General features: G+C 35.0%; 1 protein-coding gene and 1 non-coding gene across 2 annotated transcripts in view; one reads left to right on the top strand and one right to left on the bottom strand.

Annotated features, from left to right (window-relative positions):
* AGBL4 (ATP/GTP binding protein like 4) overlaps positions 1–19,221 on the top strand; it is a 1,318,619-nt gene that overhangs the window by 107,358 nt on the left and 1,192,040 nt on the right. Inside the window, exon 3 of the mRNA XM_032637699.1 lies at positions 15,123–15,247. Coding sequence (XP_032493590.1) covers positions 15,123–15,247 — 125 coding nt within the window. The remainder of the gene's footprint in view (positions 1–15,122; positions 15,248–19,221) is intronic.
* On the bottom strand, positions 4,717–4,789 carry TRNAE-CUC. Its single transcript has one exon. It is a non-coding gene; the product is annotated as a tRNA-Glu (tRNA).

Raw genomic sequence — 19,221 nt, 5'->3', positions numbered from 1 at the left:
TTGGAGAGAATACTTTCCATGATTTCCTTCATGTTAAATTCATTGAGACTTGTTTTATGCTCTACGTTTTAGTCTTTTCTGAAAAATATACCTGTAAACGTGAGGAGAATGTATATTTTACTGTTGAGTAGAATGTTCTATATATCTAGCTGTTTTAGTGTTGCTCAATTCTTATATTTCCTTGTTGATATTCCAGTTGTTCTAGTTGTTTCTATTCATTATATAAAGTTGGATATTGAAGTTTTCAGCTATTATTGTTGTCTTGTGTATTTGTCCCTTTAATTCTGACTGTTTCTGTGTTATTTGTTTTGGGACATTCTTGTTAGGTGTATTTATATTTGTAATTGCTATATCTTCTTAATGAATTGCCCTTTCTACATTATAAAATATCCTTCTTTGTGTGTACTAATAATTTTTGTCTTAAAGTCAATTTTTCTGATATTAGTGTATATAGGCATTCCAGCTCAGTTTTGCTTTGTTTGGTATATTATTTTCCTTCCTTCTACTTTAAATCTATTTGTGTGTTTGTATCTCAAATACATCTCTTGTAGACAGCATATGGTTGGCTCACGAAAAAAAAAATTCATTCTGACATATACTGCCTTTTAATTGGAGTGTTTAATCCACTTACATTTATTGTGATTACTGATAAGCTAAGATCATTTTGCTATTGCCTTTAAGTGGTTTATGCCTCCCTCCCTATTTATTCCTCCATAACTGCCTTATATTGTGTTAGATAAGTATTATCTAGTGTACTATTTAATTCCCTTCTTACTGATTTTACTGTATTTTAATTTTTCTTTTCTTTTCTTATTTTTTACATCTTTATTGGAGTATAATTGCTTTACAATGGTGTGTTAGTTTCTGCTTTATAACAAAGTGAATCAGCCATATATATACATATGTTCCCATATCTCCAATTTTTCTTTTCTTAATGGTTGTCCTAGGGATTGCAATGAATATAATTTAATTGATAGCAGTCTAGTTTGAATTAATTTCAATAATATACATATATATTTATTGTCCTACAAATTACATCTGAATACATTATGTACACTCCATGCAGATTTATAATTACTGCTTTGTGTGGTTGTCTTCTATATGTAGTAGAAAAAAATATCTACAAACATAAAATATGTTTATACTGTCTTTTTTTTGTGTGTGTGGTACATGGGCCTCTCACTGCTGTGGCCTCTCCTGCTGCGGAGCACAGGCTCTGGATGTGTAGGCTCAGCAGCCATGGCTCACAGGCCCAGCCGCTCTGCGGCATGTGGGATCTTCCCAGGCTGGGACATGAACCTGTGTCCCCTGCATCGGCAGGCGGACCCTCAACCACTGCACCACCAGGGAAGCCCTATATACTGTCTTTTATATTTACCTATCTAGTTACATTTACTGGTGCTCTTTATTTCTTCATGTGGATTTCAGTTATTTTCTAATGTTCTTTCATTTCTACTAGAAGGCCATCCTTTAGTTTTTCTTGTAGGGCAGGTATGATTATCTGCTAATGTCTTAATGTCTCTTCATTTTTGAAGAGTATTTCTGCTGCCTATCAAATATTTTCTTTCAGCACTTTGAATATGTTATCCCTCTGCTTTCTGACTTCCATGTTCCTGATGAGAACTCAGCTGTTAATCTTACTGAGGATTCCTTGAACATAATGAGTTGCTATGATGTTTGTTGCTGTGTTCAAGAGTTTTTTGGTCTTTGACTTTTGACAGTTTGATTATGTCTAAATATGGATCACTCCTTTTTCATAGGTGGAAGAAGGAAAAATTAAAAATTATTTTAATTTCAGATTTTTTTTGTCTTTTGGATCTGGCTTTTTATTCCAATCCAGCAATGTCTGCTTTTCACTGGAATGTTTATTTATATATTTGTTCTATTTTAGTGTAATTATTGATATGTTATACTTAAATGAAATATCTTGGTATTCATTTTCTTACTGCCTCTTCTGTTTCTTGTTACTCTGTTGTTCTTTTACTGCCTTCATTTGGGATAATAAAATTTTTGTTTAGTGTTATATATCTTCTGTATTGCATTCTTAGTAACATTATTTTATATTTACTTTAATGGTTTCTCTAGAACTAAAAATATGCAGTTATAACTTACCAAATTCTTTAAAAATTTTTTGTTAAAAATTTGTTTAGAGTACTTTTAGGTCACAGCAAAATTGAGAGGAATGTACAGAGCTTTCTCAAATAATGCAGTCCCCACACATGCATAGGCTCCCCCATTATTAATGTCCCCCACCTGAGTGGTATATCTGTTACAACTGATGAACCACTTGACACATCATAATCAACCCAAAGTCCATTAGGGTTCACCCTTAGTATTGCACTTTCTATTGGTTTGTATAAATATGTAACTACAAGTATTCATCATTGTAGTCATACAGACAATTTTCACTGCCCTAAAAATCCTCTACTGCCTATTAATCTCTCCATCCCCTAACATTTGATCTTGTTATTATCTCCATACTTTACCTTTTCTCAGAGTGTCATATGGTTGGAATCACACAGTATGTATGTAGCATTTTCATATTGGCTTCTTTTGATTATTAACATGCATTTAATTTTCTTCTGTGTCTTTCCATAGCTTGATAACTCATCAAGCCATTTCAGAGTCAATATTTTCCCATTTCACCCTTAACACTTCACACTGTGTACTTTGTAATTACTACCTTTTTTTAACTCAAAACTTATTCTTTCTACATTCTACTAACCTCGCATCAGTTTAATTCTATTTACACATCCCAATTCTTGCTGCTGTTGTTGTCATATATTTTCCTTCTACATACTTTGCAAACCTCCCTTAAGGTGTCATTAAAAAAAAAAAAACTTTAGTTAGTAGCCTTTAAGAAACTTTTGAGACAAAAATAGTTTATTATATTTACATGCTTATTCACTATTTTAGTGTTGTTTATATGTTCTTATAGATATGAATCCCATCTAATATATTTTTGCATCTTTTAGCTTTTCATGTAGTGAAGATCTGCTGGCAATAAATTCTGTCAACTTTAATTTATTTATCTGGGAATGTTTTATTTTACCTTTTTTTTTTTTTTTTTTTTGTGGTACACAGGCCTCTCACTGTTGTGGCCTCTCCCGTTGCGGAGCACAGGCTCCAGACGTGCAGGCTCAGCGGACATGGCTCACGGGCCCAGCCGCTCCACGGCATGTGGGATCTTCCCGGACCAGGGCACAAACCCGTGTCCGCTGCATCAGCAGGGGGACTCTCAACCACTGCGCCACCAGGGAAGCCCCTATTTTACCCTTATTTTTAAGGATATTTTATTCAATATTGAATTATGGGTTGCAAGTTTTGTTCTTTCATCACTTTAGAAATGTCATTTACTCTCCATTATTTTTGAAAAGAAGTCAATGGACATTCTTATTGTTGTCCTTCTGTATGTATTATGGCTTTTTTTCTGGTTGCTTTCAAGCTTTTTTATTTATATGTATTTTTTATCAGTTTGACGATTATGTGCCTAGGTTGAGGTATTTTTTTCTTTTCTTTCTTGCTTTTTTGGTTTTGGGGCATTTGCTGCTTTAATAGATGGCTTGTTCCTCTCTTTTTTTACAATAAATTTATTTATTTTATTTTTATTTTTGGCTGTTTTGGGTCTTCGTTGCTGTGGGCGGGCTTTCTCTGGTTTTGGCGAGTGGGGGCTACTCCTCGTTGTGGTGTGTGGGCTTCTTATTGCAGTGGCTTCTCTTATTGTGGAGCGTGGGCTCTAGGCCTGCGGGCTTCAGTAGTTGTGGCACGTAGGCTCAGTAGTTGTGGCGCATGGTATTAGTTGCTCCATGGCATGTGGGATCTTCCCGGGCCAGGGCTCGAACCGGTGTCCCCTGCATTGGCAGGCAGATTCTTAACCACTGTGCCACCAGGGAAGCCCTGTTCCTCTCTTTAATTACAAAAAGAATGAGACCCAAATAAAAAAACTCCTACATTTTCAATAAATGAAAATATACAAAACTCAATATTTATTCATATTTACTAGAGGTACAAAGTATAATTACTATCAGAAAATTTTAAAATTAAAATTTGTATTTACCTCTCCCCTTACTAATGAATATTCTAAGCTGAGCATGTAATCCCACAAGCACTAGATATGGGTGGATTTTCTGATAATAAAATGTTTACACATCATGAGGAACAAAGAAGTTCACCATGAGTGAACTTCTTTTCCCTTCTCCTTCTAAGGACTTTAATTTCTCATGATTGCCTCCATATTGGGTAGCTGTGGCACCATGGAAGACTCAATAATCGCTGTTTCTTGGTTTTTTTAAAAATATTTTTATTTGGGCTGCATCGGGTCTTAGTTGTGGCATGTGGGATTTTCGTTGCCACGTGTGGGATCTTTGTTGCAGTGTGGGGGATCTTTAGTTGTGGCATGCAGGAACTTTAATTGCGGCATGTGGGCTCTTAGTTGTGGCATGCAGGATTTAGTTCCCCGAACCCAGGTTCCCTGCATTGGGAGCACAGAGTCTTAACTGCTGGACCAACATGGACGTCCCATGTATCTCGTAATACATACAGAGTTTTATCAAGAATCCCTGGAAAAGGGGACATTATGTTATACACTGTCAGGATAATTAAAAACAATGCCAGTCATTTAATTTTTAAACAAGAGAATCTGATTGAATTAAATGTGGGTAAAACTCAGTGGACTATTTATTTACTGACTGCATTGCATGGCCTGTGGGATCTTAGTTCCCTGACCAGGGATTGAATCTGGGCCCACAGCAGTGAGAGTGCAGAGTCCTAACCACTGGACCACCAGGGAACTCCCTCAATGGACTCTTTAAATTGAACTTTAGTGATTTACTCATTTGTACAAGAACATCAAAATCCAAGGTCTTACATCATGATAAATTGTCTAGAAACTCATCTTACTATGAATGCATAAGACCCTGAAAAGGTTGTCTTGTGATGTCTGAAGCATGTTCACAGATGATTTATGTCAGAACAGAGGCCATGAAGAACTCTGAAGGATAGTTATCAGCTGTTAAGTGTTCCAGTTTTTAGGTAAGTACACTTCTCCTTTAAATGCTGTACTTGCCAGCTAATACCATTCTTGTTTGAATAATCTTTTCTTCATCTTCCTTTTTCCTTTATGTTAAGGTGATTATCAACTTTATATAAGCACCCACAGATAACGTTCATTATTAGAACACTCATTATGTTTAGGCCACTCCCTGACAACATGTAGAGAAATCTTAATGCTTTCAATGAGATATTTCCAATATAAATTTTAAAGCAGATAATTTTTTTCCTACACAGGAAATTACCTAGTATCATCAACAGTCTGTAAGCTCTTAATATTATACGTCAACTAAACCTCAATTTAAAAAATTGAAACAAAACAAAACAGTATGTAGGTTCTTCTGAGTTTTCATAAGTCCCTTTACTCACCTGCTTTCTAAAAATGTCCTTGTGCATTTCAGCCTAGGTCTTGAGGTACACATTCTTTTGGGTCTCCTCAATCCTATTCTCATATTTTGAATCTGGTAACAGAAAATGAAACAGGAAAATTATTTTATTTTATTTTTTGGCCCCACAGCACGGCTTGTAGGATCTTAGTTTCCTGACCAGGGATCGAACACAGGCCCACAGCAGTGAAAACGTGGAGTTCTAACGATTGGACCGCCAGGGAATTCCCAGGAACTTTTTAAAAAAAACTGATTTAATCTTTGGCCTAAGAACTCCAATGCTCAAGTAATGAAATGGAGAATATCCGTTTATATACTAACTCACACATTCCTTGTTATTTTTTCTTTTTATTTATCCTGTATGAGGTTTTCTGAGATTCTAAGATACCTAATTCATTATATTTTTTATTACATTTGGGAAATTTTTGGCTTATTCTGGGGCTCTGTTTATTTTTCTTCCATTTCTTTTTTGTGTTCTTCAGATTATATTACTTTAAAATTGATCCATCTTCAAATTCACTGACTCTTTTCTGTCTCTAATTTGGTGTTAAGCCCATCAAGTTAGTTTTTCATTTTAGTTACTGTACTTTTTAGTTATATAATATTTATTTGATCTTTTAAAAAAGTTTTCATTTTTCTGATGAAATTTCCTATCCGTTCACACATGAAAATTATAATTTTCTTTAATTCCTATAACATGTTTTCTTTTTGTTCTTTGAGTATAACAGCCAATTTAAAATGTCTTTGTCTGCTAAATAGTACATCTGAATCTCACTGTGGATTTGTATTAATTGCTTCTATCCACTCCTTTGATTAAGGATTAAAATTAATTAATTAGCTAATTAATTAAAGTATCTAGTAACTTTAGATTGTGATACCTTTTAGAGAATGGATTCTGTTATCCTCTTCTGAAGCAAATTGGTGTTTATTATAGAAGTCAGTTCAATTACTGATCATTTCAAGGCTGATTACCTTAAACTTCTGTAGGCATGGTTTTAAATTTTATTGAGATAGATTTGTCAGACGCCCTAGGTATTTCTGAACTACTCTAACTTGGGTCCAAGCTTTCTCACACATGAAGGTTTTATCAGAGCTTTGTTTTCAGGGAAAATATAAAATAGTTCTTTCTTTAGGACATGGTTCTTATTTCTAAGGTATGTCCCTTCTGGTATCTCAATTGACTATTATGTATGAGGTGTTAGAAGTTCTTCCACTTTAGCTGTACTGGGCTCCCAACACCGTCTTACCCAGCATTGCTTCATCTCTAGTACAGTTAGTCCCCTACATACAAACCTTCAAGTTGTGACCCTTCAAAGTTGTGAGCATGCGTTCACATGTCCAGTCATGTAAGTTAGTTCATGTGTCTAGTGTACGTGTCACATGCTTGCATCCTCTACAAGTGGTTGTGCTTTTGTGTACTTTACAGTACTGTGTAGAGTACAGTAGTACAGTATCTTTACTTCAAGTCCAGGGTGTCTGGAAGCAAGCATAAAAGTAGCAGTGATGTAGCTGGTACCGGTAAGAAGCACCAAGTGGTAACGATGGAAACAGAAGTGAAACTTATTGAGAGAGTAGAGCAAAGCAAAAAATGATAGACATTGCTCATTCTTGTAACATGAATCATTCAACCATCGGCACAATTCTAAAGAACAAGGACAAGATTATGGAACATGTGAAGTCTGCTGTGCTGCTGATGTCAACAATAATATTGAGGAAGCATAGAAAAATGATGGAAGAGATGGAGAAACTTCTCAGTGTGTGAATGCAGGATCAGCATCAGCATTGGGTCCCACTCAGCTTAATGCTGATTCAAGAGAAAGCTAAAAGCCTTTATGAAGACTTGAAAAAGAAACACGGTAAAGAATCAGAGGGCGCATTTTTTAGTGCCAGCCATGGCTGGTTTCATTGGTTCAAGGTTAGTGCTAACCTTCACAATGTAAAAGTAAGTGGCAAGGCAGCGAGTGCAGATATGGTAGCTGCCCAGGAATTTCCTGAAATGCTTCAAGAAATTATTGATGAAAGAACACATTTACCCGAGTGGGTTTTTAATGTGGATGAGACAGGACTGTACTGGAAGAGGATGTGAGACTGAAGCTACATCAGTAAGGAGGAAAATTTGATGCCAGGCTATAAAGCAGCAAAGAATAGGCTAACTCTTTTGTTTAGTGGCAATGCTTCTGGTGATATGAAGCTAAAACCTCTCTTAGTTTATCTTTCAGAGAACCCAAGAGCCCTTAAAAACATAGCCAAAGGCTCTCTTCCTGTTGTGTGGAAGAGTAGCCCCAAAGCCTGGGTTACACAGGCCATTTTCCAGGACTGGTTTTTCCACCACTTTATCCCAGAGGTACAGAAATATTGCTTGGAGTAGGACATCCCATTCAACATTCTTTTGCTGCTTGACAATGCTCTGGGCCAGCCCCCATTCATGGATGACTTTCATCCCAATGTCAAAGTAGTGCATTTGCCACCGAATACGACGTCGCTCCAACCTATGGACCAGGGAGTTATAGCGACTTTCAAGAAATGTTATTTACGTCACACTTTTTGTCAGGCAGTAAAGGCAAGTGATGAATCTGGAACAACCTTGCAACAATTTTGGAAGGACTATAACATCTACAAGGCCATGAAAAACATTGACTTTGCTTGGTGTGAGGTTATGGCTGTCACCATGAATGGGGTTTGGAAAAACCTTAGCTCGCAGGTTGTTCATGATTTTTGTGGACTTGAGAAGGTGGATAAGGAGTCCAAAGAGGTCTTCAGCAACTTAGTGACCCTCAGCAAGAAGCTGGAGCTAGATCTTCAAGAGGACGACTTCATTAAACTCCTTGCTGTGCAACACGAGGAGTTTACTAGTGAAGACTTGATGGAATTGGAGGCCCGGAGAAAGGACAAAGAGAGACAAGAGGAAGAAGTAACTGAAGAACTGAAGAGATTCGTGACTCAGGAAATGGTAAGGGGATTTTCTTTATTTAAGGGGGCACTGTTAGTTTTTGAGGCACAGGACCCAAACCTAGAATGGTACAGGAAGGTTGCAGCAGCCGTTCAGAATGCAATCCAATGATACCATGTCATCTATGATGAGAAAAAAGGAGCTACTATCCGTATATCACTGGATCATTTTTTGAAGAGAGTAGATAGAATTGAATCCAGCGAGGAACCGGAACCAGTGCCATCAACGTCAGATGTGAGTGAAATTGCAGCTTGCCCTCCGTCTCCTATTGCTGAAACCCTTCAGCTCTACCATCTCCCACCTCCTCCCTCTCCTCCAGTCAGTAACTCTCCTTGCCTGTTTCACTTGATGCCAGCCCCGGTATGCAAGCTGTTGTACTGTACTACTGTACTTTTCAAGGTACTGTATTCTAAGATTAAAAATGTTTTCTTTGTTTTTGGTGTTTATTTATGCATTATTTGTGTGAAAAGTATTATAAACTTATTACAGTACAGTACTATATAGCCAATTGTATTAGTTGGATACCTAGGCTAACTTTGTTGGACTTACAAACAAATTGGACCTACGAATGCGCTCTTGGAATGTAAGTCATTCATATGTAGGGAACTTACTGTATCTCTGATTTTCTTTCAACACTGAAGTAAGTTCTCTTTGATAAATCTAATGTAGTTTCACCCTGTGCATGTGCTGTCTAGCCCTCAGCCACAGACTTACAAGAAATGATCCTAGAGTTTTCTGGGTTACCCCCTCACTACCACCATCTTGTATAGTTTTCTCCTTTCTAATGCCCTACTCTCAGATTTCAGCTGCTTAAACAGCGTCAAATTTTATTTCTGTACACACAGCTCACGGGACCTCTTTAGTCTGGTTGGTGTCTGGTTTCCTGACATAGTTGGGAAGTCTTTCCGTGGTGGAGAGTCAGTCCTATTGTGGGAGCTCATCTTGTGAGTGTCTCTTCTCTCATGGATCGCTGTATCATGTTGTCTATTTCCTAATGTCTGAAAACAGTTGTTTAATATATTTTCCCAGCTTTAAAATTCTTGACAGTGGGGCTAGTCTCTTTATAGTTACTTCAACATGTCTGAGCCAGAAGTAGAGATGTTGCTTTTCTATCAAATACTTTTTCTGCTTTTGAGATGATCACCTATTTGTTCTTTATTTTGTTAATGTTCAGAAGTGAAACCGTTAGGACTGGAATTCTTTTTGTGGGAACATTTAAAATTAAGGATCTGGTCCATTTAGTAGTTATTGAATAATTCACATTTTATATTGCTTCATATTTTAGTTTCAATAAACTGTGTTTTTATAAGAAATTATACATTTCATCTATTTTTCAAGTGTATTGACATACATAGTTTACAATATGTTTGTTGCTTTTTTTTCTTCTTGTCTGATTGTAAAGGACATGTAGTACTAGTCTCTCTTAATTTTTGATATTATTATATGTGTATTCTTACTCTTTATTTTTTCTGTATGAGCTTGCTGGAGTCTGTTCATATTAAAAGTCTTTCAAAAACTATCTCTTCATGTTTTAAATTTTCTGCAGAGTACATTTAAAAATTTATATGATTTTCTCCTCTTACCTGTCTTATTTCCTTCCACTTTTTTTGTTTGAAAGTATCGCTCTTCTTTCTTTTAAATGGGATTCTCTACATTGTTCTCTCCTTTTTTTAAATTAATTTTTTGTTGGAGTATAGTTGCTTTACAATTTTGTGTTAGTTTCTGCTGTACATCAAAGTGAATCAGGTATACGTATACATATATCCCCTCTTTTTTAGATTTCCTTCCCATTTAGGTCACCACAGAGCATTGAGTAGAGTTTCCTGTGCTATACAGTAGGTTCTCATTAGTTATCTATTTTATACATAGTATCAGTAGTGTATATATGTCAATCCCAATCTCCCAATTCATCCCATCCCCCAGCCTTTCCCCTTTGGTATCCATACATTTGATCACTACGTCTCTGTCTCTATTTCTGCTTTGCATATAAGATCATCTATACCATTTTTCTAGATTCCACATATATGCGTTAATGTACGATATTTGTTTATATCTTTCTGACTTACTTCACTCTGTATGACAGTCTCTAGGTCCATCCACGTCTGTGCATATTACCAGTTTTGTTCCTTTTATGACTAAGTAATATTCCATTGTATATATGTACCACATCTTCTGTATCCATTCCTCTGTTGATGGACATTTAGGTTGCTTCCATGTCCTGACTATTATAAATAGTGCTACAGTGAATGTTCGGGTGCATGTGTCTTCTTGAATTATGTTTTTCTCTGGGTATATGCCCAGGAGTGGGATTGCTGCGTCATATGGTAGTTCTATTTTTAGTTTTTTAAGGAACATCCAAACTGTTCTCCCTAGTGGTTGTTTCAATATGTATTCCCACTTTTTAGCTTCTTATAATAGGAGCTTAGATAATTGATTTTCAGAGTACATTTTATATTATGTGTAAATCAATGAAAATCAATCTATGTGTATGTGTACATATATATTTCCATCTTAGAATTGATTTAGCTACATCCCAAAAATTTTGATTGACATATACTGATTATGATTTAGTTTAAAATACTATCACTGGGATAAGAGAACATATGCAATATAGTATAAATTCCTTTGAAATTTGTTGAGACTTCCTTCATGGATCAACATATGATCAATTTTGTGAATGTATCATGTTCTTTTGAAAAGGATATATATTCTGTAGTTCTACAAATGAAAAGTGTTCTGTAATTAGAACTAGATATCCTTTTAAATCACATTTTCAAATTGTCTAAATCCTTTCTGAATATTATCTTGGTTTTTCTCAGTTTGTGGTATTGGTATGTTAAAATTTCTCACTATATTTCTAAATTTGTCTCTATCTTCTTTTATTTTGTCAAATGTTACTTATATATTTTGAAGATCTATTGTTAGTTGTATATACTTTCAAGATTTTTGTATCTTGTTGATGGACTTACCTTTTTTGCATCATGAAATATCTCTGTTCATTTCTAGTAACATTTCTTGATTTAAAGCCTACCTTGTCTAAGATAAATATAGCTACATTAGCTTTTTTTTGATAGTGCTTTCCTGTTAAAACTTTTTCATTAAATTAGTAAGTATTGTACCCTCTACAACATAGGGCTCAGTAAATATTTTTGGCTGATGATAGTTGAAAGGACCATTTATTTTCAGTCTTTCTGTACTCTTAAATGTAAAGTTTGTCTTTATAAGCAATATATATAGTTGATTTTCTATCCAGAGTATTTTTATCTCTGTTTGTAATATTTAGTCCATTTATATTTAACACATTTATTGATATATTTTGTTTAAAATCTACATATAATTTTTTTTTTTGTATTTGTCCTATATTTTAAATTCTTATTTGCTTTTTTTTCTTTCCTTTCATATAAGTAGAAGGGAACCAGATGATATAGAGGCATGGTCAGCTTATTTCAATAGCTGTTTTCAGAACATCATAAATTGGCACTTTGTTGAAATATTATTGGTAATACAAGGAAAGCATTTTTATGCATACACATAGAGAGAATACTCCTCATAGGAATGGTGAAGAAGGCCAACAGAATAGTTACAGAAGACCAAAGACCAGATGCTTATTATTATTTGGAACTGTAAACTTAGTGAAAGCAAAGACCTTTTTGTTTGACTTACTATCTGTTCTATTGTATAGTACATAGTATAGTACTTTTTGAATGAATAACTGATTGAATGGCTGAAGAAATGAATTGGCTGTAGGTATGGTATATTCCAAAGTGTAACACAATGGAGTCAGAAGTCTTTGTTTCGGGCTTCCCTGGTGGCGCAGTGGTTGAGAGTCCACCTGCTGATGCAGGGGACACGGGTTCGTGCCCCGGTCTGGGAGGATCCCACATGCCACGGAGCGGCTGTGCCCGTGAGCCATGGCCGCTGAGCCTGCGCGTCTAGAGCCTGCGCTCCGCAACGGGAGAGGCCACAACAGTGAGAGGCCTGCGTACCGCAAAAAAAAAAAAAAAAAAGAAGTCTTTGTTTCAAGGTCTCGCCGTGGTGCTTTAAAGCATGAACTTAAGCAAGCACTAAACATTCCTGAGTCTCAGTTTACTCATTATGGGGTCATGGTGAGGCTTTAGTAATATAAAGGATCTGAAATAATTTTGAAACTGTAAATTTTAAGACACATATGGTGAATTATTATTAGACACAATATATAGCAACAATTTTAAGACATGTTATTATTAGTCAGAATCCATTTATAGTGGTCCAGAATTAAAAACAAAATAAAAATCTTCTTTCCTTTGAATGTTGAAATGTACATTAATGTTTAATTTTTCAACCGTGAACTTTTAGAAGTCAAGAAAATAGTGGCTTTTTTCACTTTTTGTTGTTTTAAGGATAGTAAGTTTTTATTAAGGATTATAACTTATATTGTACCTTCAGTGTGTATTATCTTTATATTCTTCCAACCAGCTTTTTTAGTAGAAGCTGTTGTCTAGTGGCTAGAGACATATTGTTTGAATTCAAATTCCAGCTGACTCATACTTGCTTACATGCTATATAGCTTTGGATAAGTTATATTATATCTTCGTCCCTTGTTTTTTTCATATGTAAAATGAGGATAGTAATGGTTTCTACCACGTGGGTGTTGTTGTGAGAATTAAATAGGTTAGTATACCTAGCATTTGGGACAGTATGTGGCATGTAGGAATGCTCAGAAAATGTTAATTTTCTATTGAAAATTCGTGTTAATATCAGTTATATACTAGTTAAAATTAATGTTCATATTAATTAACCTAGAGATAAATATTCATATTTCTATTTATATGATTCTTACTTTATAGTTGAAAAAGCAGAGGTTGACAGAGGTTAAGTGAATTTTCCAAGGTCACTCAGTAAGTGACAGAGAAAAAACTTGAGTCTAGATCTTCTGATTTCAAGTTTAGTGCTCTCATGTAATAAGTGTTTTGCCTTCTACAACAGAAGCTTAGTAAATATTTTTGGAGGATAATATTTGAAAGGACTATTTCATTGAAGAATCTCCTTGGAAATTCTGAAGACAATTGAAACTAGAAAAATTAAAAGTTTTTTGTCCTGATTAGCTCTTATTTGTATTTTCCCATCAATGCATTTTTAAAAATATTTATGTACTTAACTTGAGGTAACTGATCGTTTTGGCTCTGGAAGGAGGAATAAGTTTGGTTTCTCCACCCACATTTTAATGAGAGCAGACAAAAATCACCCTAAGGTTAATTGATTTGGTTTTGAAGGAAATATTCTCTTATTGTCTTGGATCACTGCCTGATCAATCCTAGAGTCAGGCAGCCAAAGAATGTTACAGCTGAAAGGAACCTTAGAAGTTAGGTAACTCAATATTCTCATTTTGCAGATGAGGCCCTGAGAGTTCTCATCTGCAAAATGAGAATATTGCAGAGTATTGCAGAATATTACAATAATGAGGCCATTGTTGCACAGTGAGTCAATTGAGCTCGAATTCAGGTCTGATGATTCCCAGGCTAGTACTGCATCTACTACAACTGTTGCTCAGAAAAGCAAGTGACATGCCAGTAGAACTAGTAAAAGAAATAATTAAAAACTTTGGTGGATATAAGATTAAAGTTTAATTCTGAGTGTTCTTTTGGAGAAAGATAGGCTAGAGCTCATTTTTGGGGGATGACTTATGGAATTATTTAAAAAAATTTTTTTTAATTGAAGTATAGTTGATTTACAGTGTTCTGTTAATTTCTGCTGTACAGCAGAGTGACTCAGTTATATACATATATACATTCTTTTTTATATTCTTTTCCATTATGGTTTATCCCAGGATATTGAATATAGTTCCCTGTGCTATACAGAAGGACCTTACTGTTAAAAGTAGGATGTTGCTGTGCTCTTCAAGTGCAATACTATACTGACTTCTCAATCAATTGCTTTGTTGTTTTCTATAGTTGTGTTTACTCTTCTTTAGTTGTTGATTATCTGGTTTGGGAATTCACAAGACTCTTAGCTTTTGTTTTTATTGCATCCCACTGTTAACATTTTGGGCAATTTACCACTCATTAGAATATCAGGCAGAGAGAGGAGAGACAAAGAATGGGACTCACATCTAAGTTAATACATTTTTGACATGCCTGTTCTGTTGGTGGAGGAAATGGAAATTAATTTCATGGTTGTTTGCGACTTTACCATTATTACTGCTATGTAGCAACTACTCCTAATTTTTGTTTAAAACTTACTCTGCTTTATATATTCTTTAACATGTTCTGATAGAAGTTCGGAAATACACCAAACACAGTACAAACTGCATAGCCGTGTTGTGAGAATTAAACAAGATCAAATATATTAGAAGTAATTTGTATACCATAATGCTTAATACAAAATACATGAGGTATTATCATCTTTGTTTTTCTAACTAGGAAACTGAAGTTTGGTTGTGATTCTTACTTGGTTTACGGGGGCTTGCCACATGCTCTATACAGCATCTCGATCTGTCAAAGATACTTGTAGCACAAATAGATCTGCTAGGTCATAAAGATAGGAAGAGTTGCTTATACCACAGCCTAGGCTAGCTGAAAACCTCCTCTTTCTGGACTACATTCAGAGTTGGCAGCCCTGCAGATTGTGAAAAATGAACCTATAAGTACTGAATGATGACAAATGTCATTGTCAGAGCTCATAATATTTAAATGTATATATATATCATTGAGCTTCATGAACTTGTATTAAAACCCAGCTCTCTTAATTTTTATTAACAGGTAACCTTGGACGGGTGGACCAGGTCTCTGAGTTTGAGTATGATTTATTCATTAGGCCGGATACCTGTAATCCACGCTTCCGAGTCTGGTTCAACTTTACTGTTGAGAACGTGAAAGAATCACAGGTGAGAGAAATAGTGGATACCTTCAGTGTGGTTTTGGTAGGAAGATTATGCTTTTGTGTTATTTTAGTAATATCAAAATAATGACCATATTAGGAATATATTCTTGTATATGTGTGTAGTGATATCATTTTATTCTAAGAGATAGACAGTAACAGGTATAATATGCTAACTTTTGCTATACGGTGATTATGAAAAAAACAAATAGATTATCTGAGAACTCAAAGTGTTCTTTACCGATGGAAGCATTAGTGTTATGTGCTAGGCTTCCTTGGGGGACACTATAAGGAACCATAGCAAGTGACTTGCTATTATGTTTATTATAGAATGCTGTTCTGTATGTTATTTTTTTCACAGGACTCAGTTTCAGAAAAAGCTTTTCTTCTCCTATATAACAAGGTGTTTCTATCTTAAAAACAATATGATTCTTGTAACTCTTCCTACTTTTTCCCTTTGCTTTGGCTGCTGGAAAACTCTGAGCCAATTTTATAGCCCAATATAATGACTCTGGAAAGCTTTTTTGCTTTTTTTTTTGTATACTAACTTTTCTGTTATTCTGATAGTATTAATCTATCTTTAACCACGATTACTTCATCTACATTTTCTAACATAACAGTGTATGTTTTTATAATCCTGTTCAAATCTGTTTTGAATAAAAGTATTGATGAAAATAGAGAGAACTAATGACATATGCTTTGAAAAACATTAATAAAAATCTAACCCTAAGAAATCAGTTATCATTATCAGACAGCTGATTCTGGAAGACTTTGCACAAATTTGTACACATAGTGATAGGATTCTTTTAAGCAGATGAAGCATAGCCCTATAATCTAACATCTGCCTTCTTCCTTCAGGGTCATTTTTTTCTAGCATATTTGGGAGAAAGTGAGGAGTTTGTTTAATTTCCCTTCCCAAGTCAATCTATTCTGCTTGCTCTTTCACCTGGTTGCTTGCTTCTCTCTGTTTCTTTCAACTGCAACTTGAGTCATGTGTTAGGTAGTCAGTGGTCAGTGTCTGGAATTTAGGGACCCTCATTTGTCCTTGACACAATGCTGTTCCTGGCATGCTGGCTTCAGCAGAAGAGGGGTTCAGGAACAGCCACTTCACTTTACTACCGATTCTTTTAATTTTCTACACCACTGACACAGGACTGGGTGTATGTAATGTTTACTGACGTTTAGGGCTAACTAGAAGGAATTAAATATATGGGAGAACTTTGAACATGGTTAGCTATATATGATATAGCAATTCAGAACAGTGGGAAAAAAGTTAAACCTCACACAGATTGTTGCTCTAGGACAAACTTTAGTTCCTTGCTTTGCTTCTTAGTTTGACTTACTCTCCCATGAGGGAATTCCTTTTTCAGTTTTTCATAGTAAGAATAATATTCCTTCCCTGAAACCACCTTTGGGAAACCTATACTTTGCCTACAGGGCTTCACCTGTCCCTAGGATTGTCCCTCTTATTCCAGCAAGACAATCAATGATCCTCAAAGTGCTTTTTCCAAAGTCTATGTTACTGACTCTTGAGAGTATAACTCACAACAGGAGGCTTTAACCACATGTACAAGACTGAATCTTGGCACTCCAAGTTTGGGTTCCCTGTGAAGACCTCTCTGCTACCATGAGGTAAGCATACAACCCCTCATTCTTCTGTTGGTGTGCCTGTCTCATGTCAGTAACTTACAATTGTCACATACACACACCACTGAAAAACAAACAGTAATTCTGAGGCAGTGTAGTCAATTCATATTAAGGAAAGGAAACATTTTCTTTAAAGCAGTATAATCTGCCAGGATTTCTAAATTCATAAAGGGGACTACTCTTTTCCTGTTTATACACAGCACATGTATACCTTTCAACTTGCCTACTGTAACCAGGAATCCACTAACTCCTAAGAAATGAGACCGATTACTTTTCAAGGAACAGAGTCTGTTCTTATATCCTTTGATAAGTAGAGACCTAACAGAAACTCTGACATTAAAGTGTTTTTTTTTTTTAACTTTGGGCCATGTTGAATTCCTAGTCTAGTTTTTCTTTCATGTTAGTCTCTCATAAAGACTATCCTTATATAACTCCTATGGTCAGGTGCGGGAGTTGCAGAGCAGTGGGATGACTCGAGGGTTAGGAAAATGTGTTTCTTAAGTGATATATATCACCTGGGATAGTCTTTTGGACAAGTTGGTCATACATTTCAAAGTTTCTTGTTCTTTTCTCTTCTAGTTTGCTTACAGGTATATTCATTTTGTTGCTTAAAATGTCTCTTCCAGGGTGTTATAATTTTCATACTACATGTTAAAGTCATACAGTCTCTTTTGAATCTTCTCTATCAATCAAGGAAGTAACATGAATATGTTCCAAGTTATTATTCTAATAAGAGAGTTGGTGCTGTTTTATGGATACTTATTTTTAAAGTTGAAGGAACCAATATTTGCTCGGTCTGTCTGAGTTCTAGCTTCATATCCAGTGTTATCCTACGCTTGTTACAATTAGAAATCATGAACATGTTTATCTGGTTTCCTGGAGCCTGATGCTTTATCAGCCTCTTTCTGTGGGCCATTGCTTCTTCAACTGTAATCACATTATATAGTTATGGAAATCTGTCTCAAGAAGGCATAAAGATCTGCTGGGAAGATATAATACATATCTCTAGCTCACAGGATATTTGTTTTCATGGTTGTCTATATGAAAAAGAATGGTTTTACTATTAAGTTTGACTTGTGAGGCCTGTTTTTATGATGTCTCTTCCTGTAATCTTTTTCCATCTCTCCAATTTCCTTTAAAATGAGACCTTCATGAATGTAATCTAGTCAGGAGCCTTATTTTGGGTTTGGTACTAGCGGGCAAAAGAAATATTAGTCATCAAAGGCTGACTCCACTAAAAATCAAAGCATCAAATATACTGTATAAACAGGTCTAGCTTTTGGGTTATCTTCCTTATGTTTTTAGAAAGTGATAAAAGCTTGGAACATATGGTGCTGTATTCCAGGACCGATATATTAACCCCCTGAAGTAGTTGTTCAATAGTACATTTGCAAGAATCTATGATAACTAAACATCGCGGTATCTTTATTGAAAAGTAATTTTCTCTCTGAAAAACCTATATTAAATATTCTTATGTGGAAATTTATTATTGATGCAGCAGAACACTCGTATGATGTGAAAGCAAATCTTTTTATTTAAATATGATAAAACTTCAGCCAATAAGAAGAAATGAAGTGATGTGCCTGGACTGTTGAAACTGTTTTCTTTCCTTTATAATCTTTTTATCTCTTTGAGTTAATTTTTTCCCCTTTCTGATTATAAAAGTATCCAATGCTCACTGTAGAAAATTTGGAAAATATAGATAATTATTAGAAGCAGAGAAAAAGCACATGGCCCCCACCCCCCAAAACACACACCCATAATCTTACTACCTAGAAGCAAATACTATTAACTTTTGGCATATTTACTTCTAGGCTTATTTATTTTCTATTTTATTTTTGGAGAATAATTAAATTTATACCATATATACATTTTTATATCTTACTTATAAGGAAGCTAAATGGTATCACAAGCAATTTTCTGTCATTAAAAACCTCATAAACATGGCTGTACAATAGCTATGTACTATTGGACCATTTCTTTAAATCTTGGGCATAAAGATTATTTTCCATTATCGGTTGTTATAAATAACACTGTAGTAAACATCTTTATGCATGAAGTGTTACCCAGATTTCATTTTGCTTCCTTAGGATAAATTCCTTGAGGGAAATTGATGGGCAAAGTATATTAATATTTTTAAAACTCTTTATTCATATTTCTAAATTGCTGCCAGACAATTTATAGTATTTTTTCTGTCCTATCAGCAGTCAGTGAGATGCTTTTTCTTTAATTTCTTATTTTGAAATGTTTAATGAACTCAGAAGTTCATACATTAAGAATAAATTGTTTCTTTTTTCTCTCTTACTTTGAATATAATGCAGTGTTTCAGGCCTC

This window comes from Phocoena sinus, chromosome 1, assembly GCF_008692025.1.
Source record: "Phocoena sinus isolate mPhoSin1 chromosome 1, mPhoSin1.pri, whole genome shotgun sequence".
NCBI lineage: Eukaryota > Metazoa > Chordata > Mammalia > Artiodactyla > Phocoenidae > Phocoena > Phocoena sinus.
Note: the sequence above shows the minus strand (reverse complement) of the source record. Positions and strands in the feature narration are given on the sequence as shown.